Below are 25,622 nucleotides of genomic sequence, written 5' to 3'. Positions count from 1 at the left end.
TAACTGCAGCCATGATGGTAAAAATAAAAAATAAAAAATACAATACATAACATCTCGATTTGTTTTGGGGGCTTTCTCTGTACAGATCCTGAATTACTTTTAAAAGAAAGTACTCATCGCTATTTTCAACCACAAATGATCTTTTTCATCTTTCAGTCTTTCAAATCGTTTGTCTTGAGTGACGCAAAAATAATTGAAGATAAACAAAAACAGATGCTTGTGCTCTTAGAAAGAGAGAAATACTTACGCACTTCCCAATCCAGAGTAGACCCACTTGGTTTTACCAATGCCTTGGTAGTCTGAAGCTACATAATAGACGCAGGCATTGAGGTGGAGCATGAAGAGGAGATAGCCAATGGTGCGAATAACTCTAACAGGGCAAAAAGAAAGCTACTTTCTCTCGTACATCCATCAAGCCAAACGAATCAGTAGATGAAATTGCTGTCTGCCAATTTACCTCCAAATGTAAGCCTTTGCCATGATACTTTCCAGGCGGTCGCTGAACTCAAAAAATGTAGCTATCTTGGAAAGTCAAAAGCACAGACAACGACATAAAGAACAAAAAAAAAACTGAATGCATGCCTACCTTTAGCAAGCGGTTGGCTCTAAAAATGGATTTAAACCCAAACTGGAAGTAGAGCAAGTCGAAGGGAATGACTGACAATATGTCGGTCTATGGAGATCGTTGAGAAAACAAAGATCAGTTCACTTACCTTTAGACACGTATAAAATAACCTATGAGAGATAGCTCACCATAAATCTCTCATTTTCTCTGTAATTCATCTTTGTCAGAATTTTGTCTTTCTGGGAAAAGAAAATGTTATTTTTAACTTTGACAAGCAAAAGTGTGCAAACCACAAATTGAAGGCTGCGACAAAGAGCACGGATGCGCTGTACTGGTTAAGTCGTAATCTAGGACAACAATATTTTTTTTATTTAATCAGCCTTGTTAAAAATAAGTCAACATCCAAGAATCGATAGATACTTGCCTATAGTACAGGGGTGGGCAAACTATTCATTCCAACCTTGTGGACTTCCTGTGTGTGGCTCCAGTTATTTTACCTAGGTCTACAATGTGTTCTGTGTCTGTGCTTGCTACTGTTTTGCTGCTGCAACCAAGGACATTTCCTTGAAATAAAATTATAATCTAATCTAATCTAAAAAACCCTAAAAATGACACCTTTTCACCAATCTGGTGTTTTACAAGTGCAATCAGTGGATTGCAGTCAGGTGCTTCTTGTTTTCTGCAGAAATATCATTGGTTAAAGTCTCTGAGCTGGATCGGTTGGAACAAAAACCTGCACCCACAGCGGCCCTCGAGGATCGGTTTGCCCACCCCTGCTATAATACATAGCTACAGTAATTAAAGATGATCAGACCACGAATAACAGAGGTGTAGGGCACCAAAGTTAGTGTCCACAAGAACAAAAATACCAAAAACAAGTACTTGATAGGCCTTCAGACCGCAGCCAAAATGTGTCAGTTTCAGCTGGGGAACTGACTACTTACAATGATGTCTCCCGCTTTGACAAACTGTTTGCGGGACTGAAAGAGGACGATGTCTGTGAAGTAAATGAAGTCAGCAAGCAAATCCAAGGCAAACCAGTAAGGGATAGCCCATTCAGTGTGGTAGGGAAAACAGAGACGGGCAGTAATGAACCAGGTGTTGTAGTTGAAAGCGAGAGTTACCAGGCTCAACCAGGCAATGTAGCGACGATCTATGGAAAGGGAAGATTTGAGTTAAAAGGTTAACAGGGCATCCTCATTTTTGTTTCAACAAAGCTTTGTCCACCTGTAAAAGGATCTATAGTGCTCCCCAACAGAGGGTCGGTACTGTCCTCTAGGGGCTTCAGTAACATATCAATAGACATCCACATTTTCTCCTTGAAGACAGCTTTATAGTCCAGTTTCTTCTCTTCTTCTTTGGCCTCCAATTTCTTTTTCTCTTCCTCTTCCTTCTTCTTCTGCTCATTTTCTTTCTTTTTCTTCTCTTGTTCTTCTTTCTTCTTCTTCTCAGCCTCCTCTTTTTTTAGACGCTCCTCCTCCGCTTGCCTTTTTCTCTCCTCCAAAACCTTCGCATAGTGGTGTTTGTGCAGGAGTGGTGCTGAAAGCACAAATGTTAAACCAAATGTTATCTTGCCCCATGTTTTAACTGTACGTACATGCAACATCAGAATGACATCTGCTCTCACTTTAGTATAGATGGTTTGGTACTCACTAACAGGGGGAGTAATTTCTGGTGAGGAAGCATACTGGTCAGTCACTTTCTCCCTGTAGATTTCAAGTCTATCTCTCATGCGCTTCACTACAGAGCGAAGCTGCTCGTCTGAATAAGCATTGATGACGATCGGAGGCGGAGGGGCTGCCTCTTTTCTGAAAACAACAAAATACTACATTGCTTACCTGTGAGGTTTTGTTATACTACAATGACCGTGTTCAAAATATGTCTCCTGACTGGTAGAAGGACTTAAAGAATATGCTGCCCTCAAATGTTTAACATTAGTAATGCTGGGTTCTTCGAAATAGGAGCATAGAATTTCCATGCTATATTTTTAGGACTCCTGATGGTGTAGTGGTCCCTTTGCATTTTCTTCCGGGGCTGTGTGGATTTTTTCCGGGTACTCCGGTTTCCTCCCACATCCCAAAAGCTGGTGGAACACTTTAAATTGTCCTTAGGGATGAGTGAGAGTGTAACTGGTTGTTTGTCTCATTGTGCAATGCGATTGGCTGGGAACTAATTCAAGGTGTCCCCCACCTACTGCCCCTAGTTGTTTAGAGATAGGCTCTAGCAACCTTGTGAGGATAAGCAGTGGGGAAAATGAATAAATGAATGAATGAAATTGATCAACTGAATGGTTAACATTTAATACTGACCCGTGGTAGTGTTATTTTTTTTTCCTATGCCGCTTGACAATATTCCAACTGTAAATAGTATAATTGTAAATAAGCATTTTAAATATACATACTATATTGAATCCCATTTTCATCGACTGTAAACAGATTTATCAGCTAATTTGTGAATAGGCCTAGTCAAATAAAATAAATAATAATACAGTGGTACCTCGACATAAAGGTGCCCCGACATACGAGCAATTTGAGATACGAGTAAAATTTCAGGCAAATGTTTATCTTGAGATACGAGACAAATTTTGATATACGAGCATACAGCGGACGCGAGAGGCTGCTCATAAGAACATCATGGCCACTGTGTTTCTGGTCGCAACTCCCTCTTTGTAATGTCTCTACGAGCACTGGGCGGAGCGTTGCATTTTTTCAGTGTTTTTCCCCCGTTAGTCATTTCGAATGGCGAAGCAATTGCTAATACGAGAGTTATACATACTACTTCTCGTTGGCAAGTGGTCGTGCGTTATCCTATTGTGAGGACATTTGAGTGCATCATTTTGGGAATATTTTGAAGGGAATACAAAAGCAAACAACCCTCGATAGGTTGCATTTGAAAGTCAGGGTGGAGGCGGGGCAAATAGAGAAGAAAGGTATCAAAATGTAAAACAAAATTAGAATTAAGTTTAGTATAAGGTTAGATTAAACTTATTTTCGTAACGAATTAAGCTCGTATCTCGAGGTACCACTGTATTTAAAAACGCATCCACACACATTTCTTAACTCATTTGTTGCCATTGACAGCAGTCGCTCTCAGCCCTCCCACTCAATATGGATTGGACGTCTATCACTGTACATGACAAAAGCCGCACTCTGCCTGTCTCAGCACATGATAAGTATTGGTATTCCATGAAAATATTCAAAAATTCTCACTGGCCTAGGCCATTTACATGGACCTTTTACAAACTGGAGAAAAAGTAGTACAACACTGTAAATTCTTCAGCCGTTGTTTATCACCAAGTATTGTTTGCACAGCTTGTACACTCCCAAACTGCCACCAATCTATCTCATTTAATTAAAAGTCAACAAAAGGTCCACTCATTTAGAGAAGTGTTTAAAATTGGATGGATCAAGATGCCTCTGCCTGTCACCCACTGGTTTATATTACTGGGCCAGAAGGGTCCATGGTGAGCTTCTTAAATCACAAAAGCTGAAAATCTTTTAATCTACTTTAGGTTCATCCTCTCGTTAATATGCATGCTGCTCCAGGGCATCAAGATCTCGCGTACTGTGTTCATCTCTCCGGACTCTCGCTGTCCTCTTGCCAGGGAATCTGATTAATTAACTACACTCTAGGTGATTAATTTGATTGTATGTTGTTGTCATGTCAATACTACGCGGAGTTTTCATTCCTGTACACACGTGAGAAGTGAAAAATACTGGACTATAGATCTTTAATTGCTAGCTTTCTGTGTTTTACTGCAAGATTGGAATATAATATTGAAGCATGAATCAATGTGATTATGTCTTGTGTTGTTTGCAATACAAAATCAAGACAGAAGATTGTATTTCTCACCCATCGGGACCATTTTGATCAGGGTTGGCTGTGGCGGTTGCTGGTACTGGAGTGGGTACAGGTGCAGATGTTGGGGCTGAGGCTGGTGTTGGTGCCGGAGTTGGTTCAGATGGAGTTGGTGGTTTTGGAGCTGGTGCTGAAATTGATTTATCACACTTGAACCAAAGGCCTGAGATAGCAATAATCACATGTAGTAAATCAAATGGAATTAGTAGAAGTAGCAGAAGTATTGATGTGATGAAACTGTATTTCTAAATGTAGGTGTGCTTCTATTTTCCTTATGAGAAGTCCATTTGACTTTATGATAATAATAATAATGATAATATTTCGACTCACCCTCTGGTTTGGCACCATTTTCCTTTTTGGAAGGTTTATCATCCTATAAGACAGAGTCAGTCAAAGTTAGCAGAGTTTTGTTTAATGGAGGGACAATTAGCATTTGAAATGAAAAAAAAAAGAACCAAAATGAATGTAACTCAAGCATGTACATGGCAATACTTGTTGTCTTTGCAGCATTTCATACCATGAACATGAGGATATTTAGTTGGATGAGCAAGTGTACTATTGCAAACTTAAACTGTAATAGTCATAATAGGACAAAGTTACTGTTTTGGTTTATATTTGTCTGCACTAATCTACCTCCAAAGGCTGTATTGTTTTGAACTTACTCTACTGAGCAACGCAGTATTGTTCAGTTTTTTTAATTTGACCTGTTTTAGGTTTGACAACTATTTTGACAAAGCTTTGAATGCATAATGCAAAACTGATCTGTTTTTATTTTTTGGGTCATGCTGCTTTTTCCCCCAACTAAAGAATCCGTTTTATGAAATAATATATAAAAATACCATAATTCACATGTGCTTATTTACAAAGAATGTAAGATATTAACACGCAATTACACATGAAATAAACAATATTGACAATAAAATAATATAAACATATTATGATTTTTTTAAGGATATGGTTAATTGCAAGCGTGTCGTAAAAACATCGAAACTGTGTAGGAAAATAACTTGACCTGTGAGAGAAAGAAAGTAAGTTTTAGATTAGTTTTGGATTCAGCACCCACTGTTCTAAACATCTGTCTTAACTCAAGAAGGCAGGTAAAATGTATTTTAATTCCTAAATCATTGTCAAGAAAATAAATAAATAACCCTAACCATAAATAAAAATAAGATCCCAAAGGGGTACCAGACAAAAACAACAGATTCTTTTGTTGTTGTAGATTATCTGATCATTTTTACCTTGCTTACAACTGGAGCTGCAGGAGGAGCATGAGTCGGCGCTGGGTTTTGACAGGGTGCAGGAGTTCCAGGAGATTGCGCTTGCCGTGGACCACTAAGTAAGCCCTTAAATTTCCCAAACATATCTTGAACCTAGCCACCCAAGTGGAGTGTGTCAATTTCCAAAACAATGTAAGATCTCTTCTCCTTCTTCTTGTCTTTCCCACTGGGAGAGTTGGTTACTGTGCTGTTGCTTCTTTTAGCACCACTAAGACTCTTTCAGGGAGAATAGCCCCCGTCACCACCACAAGTGACATCTAAGCCCATCACCATCTCATATAGGATCCCAAGAGGATTATGACTGCCCACTAAAGCTCGCACGGGACACTTACAAAGGAATAGATCCTGTTTATACCTAATATGGGAATCAATTCAATTAATAGCATTTCCATAGTATTGACTTAATCCCTTTTTGTGTTTTCAAATGGTTATAATTTCTACACAGTTCTCCTGATTTGGATGTAAATCGCAAGTAGTAATTATGTGAACCTCTACAGCACGTGTTGAAGTGGGGGCCATTTATGGTTGTCGAACAAAGTGGCGGCCCGGGGGCCAAATCTGGCCCGCCGCATCATTTAGTGTGGCCCGGGAAAGTAAATCATGAGTGCCGACTTTCTGTTTTAGGATCAAATTAAAATGAAGAGTATAGATGGATATTCAATTTCCTGATTTTCCCCCTTGTAAATCAATAATTGTAATTTTTTAATCATTTTTTTCAGTTTTTGGTTCAAAAATCATTTTGTAAAATCTAAAAATATATTTTTAAAAAAGCTATAATAAACATTGTTTTAGATCTATAAAAAATGAATATTCAGGGCTTTTAATCCAGTTCTTTTAATCCATTTATATATTAAAAAATCTAAATATTATATCTAAAATGGTCCGGCCCACATGAAATCGAGTTGACGTTAAAGCGGCCCGCGAACCACCCTTGCTCTACAGCAGGGGTCCCCAAACTTTTTCTTGTGAGGGCCACATAACTTTTCCCTTCTCTGATGGGGGGCCGGTGTCAGTTTGTAACAGAAAAAGTGTGACGATCGTAGGGGATCTTAAAAAAAAAATTGTTTTCCAGAAAGCCACACAACCAAATAACCCTTTCCAGGTTCTTTACAGAAAAAAAGTCAGGAAACAAATAATAACACTATTAATGAAATAAATAATAACTAAATAACCCTCTCTGAGTTCTTCACAGAAAAAACAGGAAATAAATAAAACTATTTATGAAATAAATAATAACTAAATAACTCTCTCTGGGTTCTTCATAGAAGATATTTATTCCTAATATATAAATCCAATTCAGAGTTGCTCCCCTCCACAGTTCTGGGTCAAAAAGAACAATTCTCAAACAGGTTGCATAGTTTTTATATGCTAGAATAATCCGCGATGGTCCCAGGGCTCCGCCCTCACCTCTGATCGTCCAGATGTCTCGGTAACACTGTGCTCGCGCATGCACCAGTGGGCGTGCCCGCGTGCATCAAAGGGAAACACTCTCCCCGCGCGTGTCACCAAAGAAGCAATGCGAAGCCCCGCTTAACTGGGATGATTTGTGGGCTCAGCGGGGGTGCAATGAACCAAACACAAGATTAAAACGTCCCAGTATTCAAGGCCAAATAGGAAAAAAATCCGATACCATCTCTGGTATTGTTCAGAGGGCCGGGCCAAATGTGCTGATGGGCCGTATCCGGCCCGCGTGCCGTAGTTTGCTGACCCCTGCTCTACAGTCTAAACATCTCGTCTGTTTATGAATCCACTGTTGTAGTACTTTGAGCGCATAAAACAACAATTTATGGCCATGACTGCATGCTTGTACTGTTTTTGTGTGTGCTGTTTCAGTCCACTTGGCATATGAGAAAATGTCAGTGCAATGCAGTTGAGACTTGGCTTGAGCCGTGGGCTTTGTGTGATGTACCTCCCAAACCTTTGGGTTGTCGCAGGTGTCATGGTCTGGCTTGTCAGAGGTGTGAGAAGAATACCAATGTAGTTATTTCAAGCATTTCAATGTTACCGCTGTCTAGCGATGCAAGGAGATAGGTTGTTCGATCCTCCGCTTCTGCACTGTTTAATTTAATTAGCCCTCGACTGTCAGGCTTAAGGCCTGGCAGTGCTGTGAAAGCGTTTGATACGTCTTGCGGAGTTAGACTGCATTGATGTACTTGTGTGAGCTGAGAAAACAAAGCCGGAGGAAAACCTTGATTTTGTTCTTGAATTGCCAAAGCTTTTAGAAGGTAATATAAGATGATTAGATGCAAAACTTTCATCCACAGTGTTGTCATCATGCCAAAGAGTAGCCCAGCTATCAGTCAGTCAACAGCCGAGTGACAATAGACCTTGACAGTCCTAAGGGGTAGAGGTAAATTTATAGCACTGAGTGGAAGAGGCTGAAATCCCTGGAGGACATTGACATATGACTCACTGCTAGAATTGGTGCAATCTGAAGCTGATCTCATCTACGGTTGTGGAAACGCGAAAAAAAATGCTTCACAAGGTCGATGCCAAAACAGCCAGTTGTGGTGTTGATTTTAAGCAAGGCAGACAGGTTTTTTAAAACACTTTCATACCTGATCATACGTGTGTCAGTATGCATTTAATATAACTGAAAGATAAAGAGTATATGTAGACGTTACATTCGTAAGTAAACTAATCAATATTATTTTTTGACAGAATGAATTAAGTGGAAAAATAGTGTGGATTTTATGTTGTTTGTGTTTCATGAAAAAGCATCAGAGCACAATGTGATGCATTTCTAAAAGCCACCAAATGGGGGCAGAAAATGCATGCAAAACTTTCCCCGTAAATTTTTCGCAACTGTTAATGGAACTACTATTTCGCCTTCAATTAGCCAGATGTTGAAATGTATTCTCTGCTGCCGGCAAGAGAAAATAAAAAGGCTCTCGTTTATCATTCAAAAGACACCAACATCTGGTGCAATGATACAACTTGTTCTAACTGACTAAAATCATTCAGTCTCTGAAGTGTTAGTTGTTAATATTTTCTTTGTTATAGCCTGGTTTCCAGGGGTCGTTCAACAAAGTTTATTTCTACACTTTCCCCCCCTGTCTTTCTCTTTTATCTAGTTGTATATTTTTAAACAATACTCAAATGTATTCATGCAGTTCTTTACATAACCCGTGGGTTCACTTGCACAATGACTGACGGAAAAAGGCCCAAGGACCATCCAGTTGAAAGACAAATAAAAGCTGACCCAAACTGCTCTCATGTAAAGTAAATGATTGTCTATGCAATGGCATCAACATACAAGCAAGCACCACCATTCACTTACATGAAAACTCTTAAAAATCAAGCAGTAATATATTTATATATATATAAAAGTAAGAACAAGGTCTCAACAACTGGGATTCCATTCCAGACACATTCCTCATGAGACTAGATTTTGTGTGCTTCATGTGCTTTTTGATGAATGAGGATGCGTTGAAACAGCAATCGAGGTCACTGAGAACATCTGATGTAATACATTGTTCAATCAATGCCACTATTTATTTTGTCTGTTGCTCCTGGTTTGTGTGTGGCTGTACGTGGGTTTCAAATCGTCTATTCCTGTCCTGTGGATTCATGCCAGGCTGGCTGGTGTATGAAGGGTAATCTGAATGAGTCCTGCCTATTAAAGCTGACCGTCACATGCTTGATTCTGTCACAACACTGGCAGCTGGAGCACGCTTACTTAGCTCAAGTCAACGTGCTGATAATAAAAACTGTACATGTTTTTTTCTACCTCTAATATTTTCCATATTTAAGACAGAAATAAAATATCATTTTGTCAACTCAATAAATGAAGGAAAGGGAAAAATGGTACGAATGAATGACGCTAACAATGGACATAAAGCTAAGAATGCAATGATGATATATTGATTGACATCTGACGCCATTAAAATTTCTCATGAATGTTAACTGCAAAATTTCGTCGATTTTTAATGTTGCCGTGTGAGCGCAACCTCTTGCCACCAATCAAACGTTACTCGTTCAAGCCTGCCATCCTGCATTAAGCTACAGGTCACCTCATTACAACACTCCATCTGACAAAGGTCAAATTGCTGAAAAATATTACAGACTCGGCCAATATAGTTCCGGAATTAGCTGCACTTTTACCGGCTCGAATGATCTTGGCCGTAAAGGGGACATTGTAACTGGATATTCGAAACTATCATCTTAAAAAGCCGTAGCATGAAACTGTCAACATTCTACAACAAGAGTGTCAGACTCAGGTTGGTTCGCGGGCCGCTTTAACGTCAACTTGATTTCACGTGGGCCGGACCATTTTAGATATAATATTTAGATTTTTTTTATAAATGGATCAAAAGAACTGGATTAAAAGCCCTGAATATTCATTTTTTATAGATCTAAAACAATGTTTATTTTAGCTTTTTTTTTAAAATATTTTTTTAGATTTTACAAAATGATTTTTGAACCAAAAACATAAAAAATGGATTAAAAAATTACAATTATTGATTTAAAAGGGGGAAAATCAGGAAATTTAAAATACATCTATACTCTTCATTTTAATTTGATCCTAAAACAGAAAGTCGGCACTCATGATTTACTTTCTCGGGCCACACAAAATGACGTGGCGGGCCAGATTTGGCCCCCAGGCCGCCACTTTGACACGTGTTCTACAACAATAAATGGCATTACAATTTGTTAAAACTATTTTGAAAGATTTGTCCAATTTTTACAAAACTCTGAGCCTATTCCTGAAAACGACAAACTCAAAAATGTCCACACACCTGATTCTGCAGTTGTTGGCAAACTCAAGGCCCAGGGCAGATATCCGGCTCGCCAAATCCTTCTGTGAGGCCCATAAAAGCAAATCGTAATGCATTAACTTGATATCTCCTTGCAAATTAGGCAATTTTCTTCAAATTAAGACATTGGTTACCCTGGTACCAGAACATGAAAACGTATGTATTCATTCAGCCTTACTACACTGGTGTACTGTAGCTATAGTCTTATGTCCCTTTCCTGGTCATTTAACCCTTGATCGTATTTTCACTTCCCTTTGTAACTACTTGTAGGCCCATTTGAACCCAACCAGTTGAGGCAGGAAGGAAGTGCCCCCTTCCCCTAACAAAGCATGGGTTATGTTTGAGGTTCCAATTCCCCCAACCTGCAGTTGGCTCCTTGAAAAGTAGAGCTTGGAGCAAAACAAGTGTGCAAACCCCTGCCTTAAACCATTCACACATATCACTGTGAACACAAAAAAACTATGTATACATTCAATAAAAAATAGGGCAATAAATGTACAGCATGTAAAGTAAGGGGGCGACCCAGCGCAGAAGTGGTTAGTGCATCACCCTCACAGTTCTGGGGTCGAGGGTTCGAATCCAGGTGGGTCTCACTGTGTTGCATGTTTTCCCTGAGCTTGCGTGGGTTTTCTCTGGGTACTCCAGTTTCCTCCCACATTCCAAAAACATGCAGGGTAGGCTGATTGAACACTCTAAATTGCCCCTATCTCTGAGTGTGAGCATGAATTGTTGTCTGTCGATTCAGGGTGTCCCCCTGGAATAGGCTCCAGCACCCGTTGCGACCCTTGTGAGGATAAGTGGTTCGGTAAATGAAGAAATGAATGTAAAGTAAGGCTGAGGGGAAAAAATAACACATAAAAACGGCTGTCTGTGTGTTAAGAAGAGGAGGGTGAAGGTCAATGGAAGGTGTGTCCTTCATCGAGTCTTGTGCCCCCCTCAACAGATGGAGTCATTGATCATATTCTCTGGCCTCCGGCTCCGAATGAGAAATCAACCAAGCCTTTCCTCTCATATCTAGGCAAAGAAGACCAGTAGTAATCCATCATGCCTCTGTGTATGAGTGTGTCTATTGGATGGGACAAATACAAATATTTCCCATCAAAGTTCAAAACACTCATTGGTTTGGTAATATTTTTTATACCCTATGGCCAGCCATTTCATGAGAAATTAGCGAGATGTTATTCAACCAAATAACATGCATTTTCCCATTTATTTTTGTTGAAAATATTTATGAAACTCATCTAATAATTTTTGTAGATCTGGGTAATAGGTCTTGAAAACCCTTGGCTAATGCACAATTTCTAATCAAGTTATACCACTAGACATTTATGCAGTCTAACCGCAAAAAGTTCCAGTTAAAATATGCTCTGATGAGTTAAAAGTCGAGTTGTCTGTGAAAAATCGTTTTCAAATGAGAGACATAATTCAAGATTACCTCTTGACTGTAAACACTTCAGGCAGCAAACGGTCAGTCAGTCTTGATTTAAAGCTCAAGGTTACTGGTCAACTAGAGTAACATATCACAACACCACTTTCAATGCAGAAACTTTTTATACCAATGTATAGTACTTCAAAATCTGATAAAATATGTGTCAGCATATATTTTTAATGTCTGCAATGCATCTCTTCTGCTGCTATTGGACATCATGTCTTGAATTCATAAAATAGAAACAGATTATGCTGGAAGTCGTTGACTTTGTAGTTCTCCGCAATACTACAGTAAATTAAATTTACTGCATGCAAAGGTTTTTAACTAACTCTCTACAAATGCATCCATTATAATTTGGGTCTGCAATGGGGGACAACTGGTTTAGATTCCATCAAATGACATGACACCTTTAATGTATAGAATATCAATGAGTAGTAATTAATACCGTATTTTGCGGATTATAAATCGCAGTTTTTTTCATAGTTTGGCTGGGGGTGTGATTTATGTGTGAAATTATCTACCTCCTGAGTTGGGGGAGTTGTTTAAAAATGACACAGAGGATGAACATTTCATTGGATTTATTGATTTGGAGTAAAACTGATAGTTTGGTAAACTTGTTAGCATGTTCCTTATGTTAGAGTTATCTGAATAATTCTTAATATGTTACGTCGTTACTGACATTACCAGGCATGTCAGTCATTTAACGTTAGTATACCGTACACTTATTCAGCCTGTTGTTTTGGTGTTGGATTTTATCAAATACATTTCCCCCTAAAATGCGACTTATACTCCAGTGCGACTTATATATGCTTCTTAATTCTGCATTTTTTGGCTGGTGCGACTTATAGTCCAGAAAATACGGTAATAATTTTCATCATTTTGGGTTTGATCCCAGGAGGGTCCTCACTGTGTGGAGTTTCAATGTTGAACAAACAGTCGTTTGCAATTCACCCCCTGCCCCCCCAAGACTAATTACCATCTCCTGTCAATGCAGTAGAGCAAAGCATTGACATCAGATCAAATCAGTATTAAGGAGTAACAAAATTGGACAAACATTACTCAAACAACCACAGCTGCGTCTATGATCCAATGCAACGACACAACATGCCTCCTTATCATAAAGCACCAGGGATTTTAACAATAACAATTTCAAATGATCACTTTTGAGTTTTTCAATGCAAAGATTTCAAATTAAACAACAGAACCCACTTGAGTACAATCAATATTTTAAAATGGTTCTTAACTTGTCCATTGAACTGGAAACTGAGTTTTTAAGGACAGAACCCAGGATTAGAGGCAGGAAAAATAAGCGTCGAAAGTGCTATTGCACAACTTAGTATTTTAATGACAAAAATGCTCAATACTAAAGTGACAAATAAACAGGGGAAGACAAACACTGCCGAAGAGGCAAAAACATGACTTACGTGGCCTGGGAAATATAAGGTACACGCAGTAATACTCCCACAAATGACGTCACCAAACAAATTAAAATTAAATTCACGGGCAAGGGCTAATTGTAAGGATGCGCAGCTGGTTTACGAGAGGAAGGAAAACCAGGATGGACACAAGAGATGAGACGCACACATCACCCAGGCAGCACACACACACCACCCTAAATCCCCAATAAAACGTGATATTTAATGCATTAGAGATTGTGATAATTGGAAAATCTGAGTAAAAGGGCGCCTGCACGAGTTTCTTTTCAAGGTGGGAAACTCTAATCTGCACTAAATTGCCCTTTTTACCACAAAGATTAGTTCAAACAAATCTGTCAGTAGGGAAAGAACAATCCAATTAAATATTTGAACATTCTGTCAGTTGGTATTTGCATCAATTAATAATGTTAGCATTTGCCGGGTACTAATTGACAGTGTACTGTACTGCACGCGGTTTTGTATACTGGCTCTAATTTGGGGGAGAAAGAAACTCTCTGCAGAGCTTCTGCTTACTCAATAAACTTTCCCGGGTTTTCCCAGAAACCTGAGCCCTCCTTGGCTGAAATCTATTGAAGTTTTTTTGTAAATATACAAAGACAAGGTGCCAGAAACTTTGGGTGGGACTGACACTTCGTGTCATGTGAAAATGTTTTAGTCATCAGTCTCTCTGATTGATGAAACAAACCAAGCTGCATAATATTTACATGGCCTGCATTCCATATTAAATTCAACACAATTCCCATACATCCTCAAATCCTAGATGCTATACAGCGAAAATAAAAGATTAAAAAAAGATCCATATCCTTCAGAAAATGTGATTGCAACATGAAATTGATACAAATATTACCAGTGCCTTACAAAAGAAGCTGAGGACAAAGGCTTGAAAATGCCTAAACCTTATTTAGTGTCCTCAAAAGGAAGGTGGAAGTCCTCAAGGTCTTTTATTTCCACCATTTCAGTACATTAAATTGATATTTCCTGAATAGGGTTTTATATAAATTCAGAGATACATCTCTCTTCAAAACATACAAATACACTGTTGGAGTAATCATTATTATAAATGTGTTTGCAATGCTTATTTAGGAATATAAAGCTTTATAATATACATGCACACGAAAAAATGCAATTCTTATACAGATACTGTGTACTTTTACTGACTTTACTGGTGACCTCACTGAACTTTCATTCATTCTTTTTCTGTACCGTTTATCCTCACAAGGGTCACGGGGGGTGCTGAAGTAAAGCGGACAACCCGTAGAAATCCCACGAAAGCCCTGGGCGTACGCGCGAACTCCACACAGTATCGAACCCTCAACCCCAGAAGTGTGTGGCCGACGTGCCAATTTTCTCTTCCCACTGAGGAAGGAAGTCAAAATCCTTCACATCTTACTGTCACGCTAGACGTACTGTGTACAATGTATTATTTACCATTTCAACTATTTTAGGTTTCTGGGTTTTAGAGTTAGCGGAGGACTCGACAAAAGGCCAAAGGAGGCTGTAGCTGTTTCATTATAAATGCATGAACTCCTCACTCCACAATTGCCTATGGAGTGCCTCCAGTTTGCTAATGAAACACATAAGACTGAAAGCCCCCTGGGCCATCAACAAAAAAGGCAAAGCAAGACAAAACATAGTAGATGTATGTATGTGTATGTATGTATGTGTATATATATATATACATATACATATATATACACATATATATATACATGTATATACATATATATACACATATACATATATATATATATATATATATATATATATATATATATATACATATACATACATACACATACATACATATATACACATACACACATATATATACACATACATACATTTATATATATATAGATATAAAGAAAAGACAACTTATAGTCTTATATGGTAACACCCACAACCTCAATTTCTGTACTTTTTCTTTACCACCCCATCAATTTACGTATGTATTCATTCATTCATTTATTTCTCATACTGCTTATCCTCACAAAGGTCGCGGTAAACTGTATATTCATATGTACAGTATAACCAGTGAGAATATTCTGCGATAAAGATCAATTAATATCAAATAACAAATACAAAACTAAAATACCTTGTTCACCAGGCTGTTGTTTCCTTTGATTTTTCATTATAAATGACACTTGGGCACTGCGAGTAGGAGAGATTAGCATGTCCGCCTCACAGTTCTGGGATCGAGGGTCCAATCCCAAGTGTTTTCCGACCTTCCTGAGTGGAGTTTTGTTATCCCTTCGTCTGCATTGGGTTTCTCCGGGTACTCTGGTTTCCTGCACATATAAAGAGACAAAAGCCAGTTGACTCAATTTTTGCCAGCTAATCTGCATCGCATAATTAAAGTTTTCCCTTTATATCAATTTTGTGCTCACAACTGAAAAAAGGCCTTGAAGTTGAAGAACTTGCAATTACAGGCATCAATAAATTATGATATCACTGTGCACATGTTCCAATATTAATTCCACAATATGCCCCAGCCCAATTCGCGAAATTGGATGTTGGATTAATATGAAAATTTAAATCCCACCACGACCGGGGTGTTTCAGAAGTTTCTGCCTGGTTGTGTCTTTGGGGTATTGTGCTGCAACAAAAGTACTACTGAAGCCATTTGGAGCTTTATCAGCACAAGCCAATCGCCAAAGCCTCTATGGAGTGTGAAGGAACATCCATCACGGACAGCATAGCACGGCCCGGGACGCTTCTGTCACCTGATAATGCATTGTGTGGACTAAAGGGAAGGAAACGTTTCAAGGGGAGGGCGAATGCCTGCCACGGTCTTTAAATGATTTAAGTCTGATGTTGTCTTTTACTGATGCTTTGACTTGTACTGCACAACAAGGGCAGAGACAAACCCGATTGTAAACATCAACAGCACACAGAAGCTTTACTTTGTTTATCTTAAGGGCGCAGCCTGGAACAAGTCCAAATGCTGGAATACTGGGATTGGGGATTGATTCATGACCTTAGTCTTGTAAGTCTGTGTAAAGTGAAATGATGGATGTGTTTTTAAGTGTATAATGTATATGAAGATAATGGCCAAAATATGTAAAGACTGAGAACTATATATATACATGTGTGTGTGTGTGATACTCTCAGTGTTATTTTACCCTTTTCCTGCACCTGGGTTAACTGAAAAATATATTATTCATTCATTCATGCATTTTATGCTGTGCTTATCCTCACAAGGGTCGCTGGAGCCTTTCGCAGGTGACTCCAGGCACCCTGAATTGGCACAACGAGACGGACAAACATTCACGCTCACATGCATTCCTGTGGGCAATTTAGAGTGTTCAACCAGCCTACCCTGCATGTTTTGGGAAGTTCCAGGAAATGGGAGTACCCAGAGAAAATACATGCTAGCTCGGGGAGAACATGCAAACTCCACACAGGAAGGACTGACCTGGGATCAAACCCTCGATCTGAATTTGGTGGAGGCAGTATGGGTTCTATTTCACTGTGCTCTTCGATCGGCTGGCCACCGATTCAGGATGTCTTCCCGCCTCTGGTTTGGAGTCAACTGGGATAGGCTGCAGCACCCCGTGACCCTAATGAGGATAAAGCATTTCAGAAAATGAATGAATGAATATTGCTATCTATATATATATAGCTTCATTGTGTATTCATTGATTGGTGCAACTTTTAGTCCGAAAAATACCGTGTGCGGTCGATTGGTCGCCATCTTTTGGTCACCGGTCTTTTGGTGGCGGTCTTTTGGTTGCCCGGACCGCGACAACGGGCGACCAAAAGACTGGCGACTAAAAGACCGGCGACCAAAAGACCGACGACCAATCGACCGCACACGGTATATATACACCGGTACGTCCGTCAGGGTCTTAACAAGTTCTCCAACAAAAAGCAATAAAAGTCCGGGAAATTTGGAGCTTTTCTTTAGCCTAATAACTACTAAGGCATTAAGTATGACTAAATAATAATTAGCAGTTTGTATTTAGGGAATTTGAGCAACAATCTAAATGGTAATTATCAATAACCTTCCGGGCGACCAAAAGACCGGCGACCAATCGACCGTGTACCGAAAAATATGGTGTATATAAAAATGCCTCTAGGTGTTATCACACAATAACTTTTCGTGAAGTCCACCACCTTTTCTTTATTATTCTAAACCCTAATTCCATTCCCACCCCATCAAAAAGCCAACAGAGTAAAACCCTTTGCCCCAACTTTCATCCAGATAGCTGCCGTCGACAATGAGGATGGGTTTAAGGGGCAGTGGTGCGGGGATAAAATTGTCTCTATGATCTCTCATTCATCAAGAGTGGGATTCTTTTTCATACTGACACTTTGAAGACATCATTCCCTCTGTTGTGCTTTAAACTAATCAGATCCAGCAACTCAACGCCTAGAAAGTCACTTGTCAGACTCTTTAAGGTGCGCAAGATTGAGGACCATGATGTGTGGAGGAGGAATCGGTAACACTGTGATTACTAACGATGATGGTGTGATCATGACAAGGCAACAGATGAGCCACACCTTCACAGTCAGAAATAAGACATTTTTTTATGACAACCACGTTATTTATATGATTTTTGTTGCTTTACTGTAGGTTAAACTGTGTTTTTTGAGACAGTGGACATGTGTCTACTGAGTTAGAATTGACTGTCCTTCGATTACATTCCCCTTTCTCGCTTGCTCTTCTGAACGTACACATGCATGCTGCACCCAATAAATTAATCTGCCACACTGCTTACACGATTTTCTTTTCTGTTTGCTCAGCTCCTTAGTGTGTGTTAGTGTGTGCCCGTGTCCGCCAACTAAAAATCCTTGACGCTGCAGAATAATTTAAGTCCTCTCTATTCTCTCAGAGATAAACTTCTCCACCGGATAATTACAAGTACATGCTTGGATTAGTGGCTTTTATTATTAGAATTATCACAGGAAAAAGTGAATGACAAATATTCCATGCTTTCCAAGTGTTCGGGGAAATATGCAGAATTTGTTAGATATTTTCACGAGTGGCTTTACTCGGTAAACTTAAAAAAGGGGAAATCCAAAAAGCAGGGGAAGAAATCAAAAGAAAAAGTGAACGTTGGAAGTCAATTCAAAATCAGTAACTAAAAAAGATAATAGTTATAATCAGTAAGTAATAACTGGTGCCATTTTTCAGGGAATGACAAACATTCAACTCATGGATCAAATTTACAGTAAGCCGTTGTTTTATTAACAATTGATGAATTTGAATGATTTTCTCATATTAAAGTAATTAATTATTCAACTATATGAGGAAAAAAAGAGTGATGTACTGATAATTTTGTTGTTCATGCTGGTGTGGTTTATAGTTACAGTTACGTGTGGAGAAATCAACATATATATGAAACATCGCCAAGAGAATGTCAACCTTTTTAGATATTTCGGTAAAAGTAACGTAAATGAGCAGTGGTTCTTCCGCCTGACTTTGGTGCGAGCAGTCTGGTTTTGATTCCTACTCAGTGGCAGTGTGATTGTGAGAGTGAGTGGTTGCCTGTCTCTCTGTGTGCCCTACGACTGACTAGCGACCAGTCTAGGGTGTAGTCTACTTTTCGCCCGAAGACAGCTGGGTTAGGCTCCATCAACCCCTGCGACCCTTTCGAGGATGGGCGGTATGGAAGATGAATGAATGAATAACTTAAAAGTAAACCATGCAACAAGATATGTTCAAATTAGAAGGCGATGTGATGAATGCCAAGACAATAACGCTCGCAGACTTTTTTTTATAGCCCTGTTGTAATTACACTAAGTGCCACAACAAGCACAGTATTGCCTCATTCTGGCTCCCCGACTCCCACACGAAGAAAACCATCCCAACCAGTCTCCCACCAAGCTCCATTATGAAGCTTTTCCATGATTGATGTCTTTGACCTATTCGACAAACTGGTGGCCACATTGGCAAGCTAATTACAATATCATCATCACTGCTCACCCATGCACTTTCATGTACTATAAATATAAATGTAAAAATCATTTTGTAAATGTTTTTGTGCTGAAATAATTGCTTGTATTTTCTCTACATTGAAACATGGACAGTTTTTGATATTTATTTCATATTATAATTCATAATTCAATAGAAAGCTTTGATTTTAGTATGCCTCATTTCTGGTTTCCTCTTATTGTCATTCAAAAGAAAAAAAAACAACACACACGAATACACACACACATGCACACATACGCTTGCCATCTATTATTCATTCTATTTACCAAAGCCATTTGAATGCATCAAGCGAGTGGGCTGTTTGTCCTGTGTATCCAGCAATTTTGACTGCAGGGATGCAAAGCAAACAGAACATGCTGAGGCATGAAGAATCAATCCATATATTTTCCGATGTATATAGTACCTATGTAGATCACACAAAACATCCATCTATTCATATCCTATTCATATAATGGTATCAGTGATGTTCTAATGGTACTGTATATCCATCTCCTTTCAGTGTGAATTCTTTTCCCACTGTAGACTGTCACAAGTGAATGTGAAAGTGGATGAATGTGACTGACTGGCGACCGATGTGGTTAGCCTTTTGCCAAAACGCCTTACATGTCCGTTAGTCCCCCCGTTAGCCTCCCCATCTCCGTAAATTATCGACAGCAGTTTAAAAATATATTGTTAATTATACTCTTTCTAATAGCATCAATCAAAACTGCACTTTTTTCATATGTTGACTGTATTATATTAGGTAAATGGCTGCAAAGTTGTGAACCAATAGTGAATGAAGTTATGGTAAAAGAAGATATACGTGTGTGGATAAGCATCGAGTGAACATTTACAGATATTTTTCTATTCATTTTAGTTACTTTAATTATGTTATGCAAATGCTAATTAAACAAAATGATTGGTAGACAGCAACACACCTCCATTTCTAGCAATGGCTTATTAAAGGGCAAAAACATCTTGCTGTTATACTGCAATTATAGAAATTTTAGAAAATTGCATCTTGTTAAGGTTTTGGGTGGAGGTGTATGTATGCTTTTTGCCTCTTGTGTCACTCCGGGCTTCCCTTCCTTTTGTAACCAGCTGCTGATTTGGTAATCAGCCTGAATGTGTCTATTTAAACCCTGTGTATTTGTGAGTCATTGTTAGATCGTCTGCCTTGTTTGCTTCATGCCACATTGCCATGCCATGCTCCATGTTTCATGTTCCATGTTCCCCCATGTCTTCCATGTGAGGTTTGATTTAGTTATTTATTGCTAAGTCCTTATTTTTTTCTTGAATGCCCTCCTGCCTCCGTTATTAACGTTTTGTTAGAGCACTCTATTCCAAGTCCTTGACTGCTTCCCTGCATTTGGGTCCAATTACCTCCGACGCCGCACCATTCACAACAGAACTTTAAGCAATGTAATATTTATCTCCTGATAAAAACTATTCGATCATATAAATAGGGAACACATTTATAAATTCATTATATTTGAAATGTAACTTTTTGTTTTGAGGTTAAAGGCTGATAGTTTGAAAATGTTCCATTTGCGGTCAATTAGGTAGTGTTTGGGTTTTGAAGAGTTCAAGTAATGGTTTTGTGCATTACATGAAGGTTTAGTGATGACGTTTAGTCACTAAGTAGCTGCATTATGACTCATTCCTTAGAGGGCTGCAGCCCTCAGAGCAGAGTGTTTGCAGGGAAAATGTTGAAAGTTAAAAGGATCTCTAAATCAGATGTTTAGTTTAAAGTATGTAAGTGTATCTATTTACATTAATTTTCTATTAGGGGATGTTTCAACACCCAAAGAGGCCAACTTCAACAATCAATTAATTCTGTGACCTCGTGGCCAGTCAATGAAAGGAACTAAATAATAAATACAGCATAATAACATTAACATTAGGTAAATAAAAATGTGCCATTAACTGGTGAGCATTCCAGGGTGATAATGTCATCTAATTTATTTATTGCTCACAATGTTAATTTTTGAAAATGTTGTGATTTAGGTCATTAATTTGTATTTAGTTATTTTTATGGGAAAAATTGATTTAAGATACGAGTAAATTGACATACAAGCTCTCTCTTGGAACACATTAAGCTTGTATTTCAAGGTATTACTGTATAAAAAAATCCAGAAAATATCACAATTTTCAGTAGAAGAAAAACACGATATTAATGTATGAATGCAAAAAAAGTCTGAGATGCCTTTGTTTAGATGTTCTCAATAAGATGGTGCATTTGAAAAATTAAAAAAAATCCTATGTAAACACAGCCTGAAGTAAATGACAACAAATAATTTACAATACTAAAACTAGTCTTTGTATAACCTTCACGTGCAATATATTGCAACCACCTTCTTTGTGCAGAGACAGAGGATGGATTAGTTTAAAAAAATAGAAAGATTGAAAGATGAATAAATAGAGATTGGGATAACAACCAGACCGTGGGGGAGGGGGCATTATTATCCTTATCTGGACCTGGGACTGACAGGTAACTGACAACACTGACACACACACACACACACATACACACACATACACACATACACACACACACATCATGAATGATGGCACAAAGCCCATCGTAATGGTGTTCTTTAAACATAATGGGAAAAAAGATTTATGTGTGCGTGATTTTGTTGGTATGGAAAAAATTGGTGTGGACACGAAGACTTGCATATGAGGGTTTAAATGTTTTGTATGAGGAATCTTAAGGCAACCATTTTGGAAAAGGAAACATCCCCGATGGGCTCTATTTTATTTTAATGTATTTTGTTCTACCAAACGTCTGTTCGACCAAATGTCCGGTCGACCAAACGTCCGGTCGACCAAACGTACGGTCGAGAGAAAATTCAGTGATTTTCTCCTCAAAACAGTTAATCATGGGTACCATGACCATGCAGATGCAGGTTAAAGTGAAGGAGACGCCCAATGTGGGGCTCGAGCACACGACCCTGAGATTAAGAGTCTCATGCTCTACCGACTGAGCTAACGGGGCCTGATACGATCTTTCCTTGGTAGAAAAAAAATTCTAAGAAAATTCTGTGAAATTCTCCTCAAAAAAGTTAATCATGGGTACTATGACCATGCAGATGCAGGTTAAAGTGAAGGACACGCCCAATGTGGGGCTCGAACCCACGACCCTGAGATTAAGAGTCTGAGCTAACCGGGCCTGTCACAGTGGTTTCATGGTAGAATTTTTTTGGAAGAGAGAAAATTCAGTGAATTTCTCCTCAAAAAAGTTAATCATGGGTACCATGACCATGCAGATGCAGGTTAAAGTGAAGGACACACCCAATGTGGGGCTCGAACCCACGACCCTGAGATTAAGAGTCTCATGCTCTACCGACTGAGCTAACCAGGCCTGTCACAGTGGTTTCGTGGTAAATTTTTTGGGGGGAGAGAAAATTCAGTGAATTTCTCCTCAAAAGAGTTAATCATGGGTACCATGACCATGCAGATGCAGGTTGAAGTGAAGGAAACGCCCAATGCGGGGCTCGAACCCACGAGAGATTAAGAGTCTCATGCTCTACCGACTGAGCTAACCGGGCCTGTCACAGTTGTTTCGTGGTAGAATTTTTTGAGGGGAGAGAAAATTCAGTGAATTTCTCCTCAAAAGAGTTAATCATGGGTACCATGACCATGCAGATGCAGGTTAAAGTGAAGGACACGCCCAATGTGGGGCTCGAACCCACGACCCTGAGATTAAGAGTCTCATGCTCTACCGACTGAGCTAACCGGGCCTGTCACAGTGGTTTCGTGGTAGAATTTTTGGGGGGGAGAGAAAATTCAGTGAATTTCTCCTCAAAAGAGTTAATGATGGGTACCATGACCATGCAGATGCAGGTGCAGGTTAAAGTGAAGGACACGCCCAATGTGGGGCTCGAACCCACGACCCTGAGATTAAGAGTCTCATGCTCTACCGACTGAGCTAACCGGGCCTGATATTGTCTTTCCTTGGTAGAAAAAAAATTCTAAGAAAATTCTGTGAAATTCTCCTCAAAAAAGTTAATCATGGGTACTATGACCATGCAGATGCAGGTTAAAGTGAAGGACACGCCCAATGTGGGACTCGAACCCACGACCCTGAGATTAAGAGTCTCATGCTCTACCGACTGAGCTAACCGGGCCTGTCACAGTCGTTTCATGGTAGAATTTTTTTGGAAGAGAGAAAATTCAGTGAATGTCTCCTCAAAAAAGTAAATCATGGGTACCATGACCATGCAGATGCAGGTTAAAGTGAAGGACACGCCCAATGTGGGGCTCGAACCCACGACCCTGAGATTAAGAGTCTCATGCTCTACCGACTGAGCTAACCGGGCCTGTCACAGTGGTTTCGTGGTATAATTTTTTGGGGGGACAGAAAATTCAGTGAATTTCTCCTCAAAAGAGTTAATCATGGGTACCATGACCATGCAGATGCAGGTTAAAGTGAAGGACACGCCCAATGTGGGGCTCGAACCCACGACCCTGAGATTAAGAGTCTCATGCTCTACCGACTGAGCTAACCGGGCCTGTTACAGCATTTTCTTGGTAGAAAAAAAATTCTAAGAAAATTCAGTGAATTTCTCCTCAAAAGAGTTAATCATGGGTACCATGACCATGCAGATGCAGGTTAAAGTGAAGGACACGCCCAATGTGGGGCTCGAACCCACGATCCTGAGATTAAGAGTCTCATGCTCTACCAACTGAGCTAACCGGGCCTGTCACAGTAGTTTCATGGTAGAATTTTTTTGGAAGAGAGAAAATTCAGTGAATTTCTCCTCAAAGAAGTTAATCATGGGTACCATGACCATGCAGATGCAGGTTAAAGTGAAGGACACGCCCAATGTGGGGCTCGAACCCACGACCCTGAGATTAAGAGTCTCATGCTCTACCGACTGAGCTAACCGGGCCTGTTACAGCATTTTCTTGGTAGAAAAAAAAATCCAAGAAAATTCTGTGAAATTCTCCTCAAAAAAGTTAATCATGGGTACTATGACCATGCAGATGCAGGTTAAAGTGAAGGACACGGCCAATGTGGGGCTCGAACCCACGACCCTGAGATTAAGAGTCTCATGCTCTACCGACTGAGCTAACCGGGCCTGATACGGTGTTTCCTTGGTAGAAAAAAAAATCTAAGAAAATTCTGTGAAATTCTCCTCAAAAAAGTTAATCATGGGTACTATGACCATGCAGATGCAGGTTAAAGTGAAGGACACGCCCAATGTGGGGCTCGAACCCACGACCCTGAGATTAAGAGTCTCATGCTCTACCGACTGAGCTAACCGGGCCTGTCACAGTGGTTTCGTGGTATAATTTTTTGGGGGGACAGAAAATTCAGTGAATTTCTCCTCAAAAGAGTTAATCATGGGTACCATGACCATGCAGATGCAGGTTAAAGTGAAGGACACCCCCAATGTGGGGCTCGAACCCACGACCCTGAGATTAAGAGTCTCATGCTCTACCGACTGAGCTAACCGGGCCTGATACAGCATTTTCTTGGTAGAAAAAAAATTCTAAGAAAATTCAGTGAATTTCTACTCAAAAGAGTTAATCATGGGTACCATGACCATGCAGATGCAGGTGCAGGTTAAAGTGAAGGACACGCCCAATGTGGGGCTCGAACCCACGACCCTGAGATTAAGAGTCTCATGCTCTACCGACTGAGCTAACCGGGCCTGTCACAGTAGTTTCATGGTAGAATTTTTTTGGAAGAGAGAAAATTCAGTGAATTTCTCCTCAAAAAAGTTAATCATGGGTACCATGACCATGCAGATGCAGGTTAAAGTGAAGGACACGCCCAATGTGGGGCTCGAACCCACGACCCTGAGATTAAGAGTCTCATGCTCTACCGACTGAGCTAACCGGGCCTGTCACAGTGGTTTCGTGGTATAATTTTTTGGGGGGACAGAAAATTCAGTGAATTTCTCCTCAAAAGAGTTAATCATGGGTACCATGACCATGCAGATGCAGGTTAAAGTGAAGGACACGCCCAATGTGGGGCTCGAACCCACGACCCTGAGATTAAGAGTCTCATGCTCTACCAACTGAGCTAACTGGGCCTGATACGTTGTTTCGTTGGTAGAAAAAAAAATCTAAGAAAATTCTGTGAAATTCTCCTCAAAAAAGTTAATCATGGGTACCATGACCATGCAGATGCAGGTGCAGGTTAAAGTGAAGGACACGGCCAATGTGGGGCTCGAACCCACGACCCTGAGATTAAGAGTCTCATGCTCTACCGACTGAGCTAACCGGGCCTGATACGGTGTTTCCTTGGTAGAAAAAAAAAATCTAAGAAAATTCTGTGAAATTCTCCTCAAAAAAGTTAATCATGGGTACTATGACCATGCAGATGCAGGTTAAAGTGAAGGACACGCCCAATGTGGGGCTCGAACCCACGA

General features: G+C 39.6%; 1 protein-coding gene and 18 non-coding genes across 19 annotated transcripts in view; all 19 read right to left on the bottom strand.

The window, feature by feature from the left end:
• LOC144091739 (cyclic nucleotide-gated channel beta-3-like) overlaps positions 1 to 25,622 on the bottom strand; it is a 46,518-nt gene that overhangs the window by 3,840 nt on the left and 17,056 nt on the right. Inside the window, exons 2-14 of the mRNA XM_077624341.1 lie at positions 16,738 to 16,882; positions 15,418 to 15,610; positions 10,440 to 10,501; positions 5,662 to 5,793; positions 4,754 to 4,796; positions 4,418 to 4,553; positions 2,219 to 2,373; positions 1,793 to 2,104; positions 1,510 to 1,718; positions 754 to 804; positions 587 to 673; positions 458 to 522; positions 248 to 370 (exon numbers count right to left, since the gene is read on the bottom strand). Coding sequence (XP_077480467.1) covers positions 248 to 370; positions 458 to 522; positions 587 to 673; positions 754 to 804; positions 1,510 to 1,718; positions 1,793 to 2,104; positions 2,219 to 2,373; positions 4,418 to 4,553; positions 4,754 to 4,796; positions 5,662 to 5,784 — 1,304 coding nt within the window. The 5' untranslated portion in view covers positions 5,785 to 5,793; positions 10,440 to 10,501; positions 15,418 to 15,610; positions 16,738 to 16,882. The remainder of the gene's footprint in view (positions 1 to 247; positions 371 to 457; positions 523 to 586; positions 674 to 753; positions 805 to 1,509; positions 1,719 to 1,792; positions 2,105 to 2,218; positions 2,374 to 4,417; positions 4,554 to 4,753; positions 4,797 to 5,661; positions 5,794 to 10,439; positions 10,502 to 15,417; positions 15,611 to 16,737; positions 16,883 to 25,622) is intronic.
• On the bottom strand, positions 22,165 to 22,237 carry trnak-cuu (transfer RNA lysine (anticodon CUU)). The gene has a single exon. It is a non-coding gene; the product is annotated as a tRNA-Lys (tRNA).
• On the bottom strand, positions 22,531 to 22,603 carry trnak-cuu (transfer RNA lysine (anticodon CUU)). Its single transcript has one exon. It is a non-coding gene; the product is annotated as a tRNA-Lys (tRNA).
• On the bottom strand, positions 22,722 to 22,790 carry trnak-cuu (transfer RNA lysine (anticodon CUU)). The gene has a single exon. It is a non-coding gene; the product is annotated as a tRNA-Lys (tRNA).
• On the bottom strand, positions 22,910 to 22,982 carry trnak-cuu (transfer RNA lysine (anticodon CUU)). The gene has a single exon. It is a non-coding gene; the product is annotated as a tRNA-Lys (tRNA).
• trnak-cuu (transfer RNA lysine (anticodon CUU)) lies at positions 23,108 to 23,180 on the bottom strand. The gene has a single exon. It is a non-coding gene; the product is annotated as a tRNA-Lys (tRNA).
• trnak-cuu (transfer RNA lysine (anticodon CUU)) lies at positions 23,297 to 23,369 on the bottom strand. Its single transcript has one exon. It is a non-coding gene; the product is annotated as a tRNA-Lys (tRNA).
• Positions 23,489 to 23,561, bottom strand: trnak-cuu (transfer RNA lysine (anticodon CUU)). The gene has a single exon. It is a non-coding gene; the product is annotated as a tRNA-Lys (tRNA).
• trnak-cuu (transfer RNA lysine (anticodon CUU)) lies at positions 23,681 to 23,753 on the bottom strand. Its single transcript has one exon. It is a non-coding gene; the product is annotated as a tRNA-Lys (tRNA).
• On the bottom strand, positions 23,870 to 23,942 carry trnak-cuu (transfer RNA lysine (anticodon CUU)). The gene has a single exon. It is a non-coding gene; the product is annotated as a tRNA-Lys (tRNA).
• On the bottom strand, positions 24,062 to 24,134 carry trnak-cuu (transfer RNA lysine (anticodon CUU)). The gene has a single exon. It is a non-coding gene; the product is annotated as a tRNA-Lys (tRNA).
• On the bottom strand, positions 24,251 to 24,324 carry trnak-cuu (transfer RNA lysine (anticodon CUU)). Its single transcript has one exon. It is a non-coding gene; the product is annotated as a tRNA-Lys (tRNA).
• Positions 24,440 to 24,512, bottom strand: trnak-cuu (transfer RNA lysine (anticodon CUU)). Its single transcript has one exon. It is a non-coding gene; the product is annotated as a tRNA-Lys (tRNA).
• trnak-cuu (transfer RNA lysine (anticodon CUU)) lies at positions 24,632 to 24,704 on the bottom strand. Its single transcript has one exon. It is a non-coding gene; the product is annotated as a tRNA-Lys (tRNA).
• trnak-cuu (transfer RNA lysine (anticodon CUU)) lies at positions 24,827 to 24,899 on the bottom strand. Its single transcript has one exon. It is a non-coding gene; the product is annotated as a tRNA-Lys (tRNA).
• On the bottom strand, positions 25,019 to 25,091 carry trnak-cuu (transfer RNA lysine (anticodon CUU)). The gene has a single exon. It is a non-coding gene; the product is annotated as a tRNA-Lys (tRNA).
• On the bottom strand, positions 25,211 to 25,283 carry trnak-cuu (transfer RNA lysine (anticodon CUU)). The gene has a single exon. It is a non-coding gene; the product is annotated as a tRNA-Lys (tRNA).
• trnak-cuu (transfer RNA lysine (anticodon CUU)) lies at positions 25,406 to 25,479 on the bottom strand. Its single transcript has one exon. It is a non-coding gene; the product is annotated as a tRNA-Lys (tRNA).
• Positions 25,596 to 25,622, bottom strand: part of trnak-cuu (transfer RNA lysine (anticodon CUU)) — a 73-nt gene continuing 46 nt past the window's right edge. The window contains exon 1 of the tRNA in view: positions 25,596 to 25,622. This exon is cut by the window's right edge and continues 46 nt beyond it. This is a non-coding gene — a tRNA (tRNA-Lys).

Source organism: Stigmatopora argus, chromosome 17 (genome assembly GCF_051989625.1).
Source record: "Stigmatopora argus isolate UIUO_Sarg chromosome 17, RoL_Sarg_1.0, whole genome shotgun sequence".
Classification (NCBI taxonomy): domain Eukaryota; kingdom Metazoa; phylum Chordata; class Actinopteri; order Syngnathiformes; family Syngnathidae; genus Stigmatopora; species Stigmatopora argus.
This window is presented reverse-complemented; position numbering and strand designations above follow the sequence as displayed.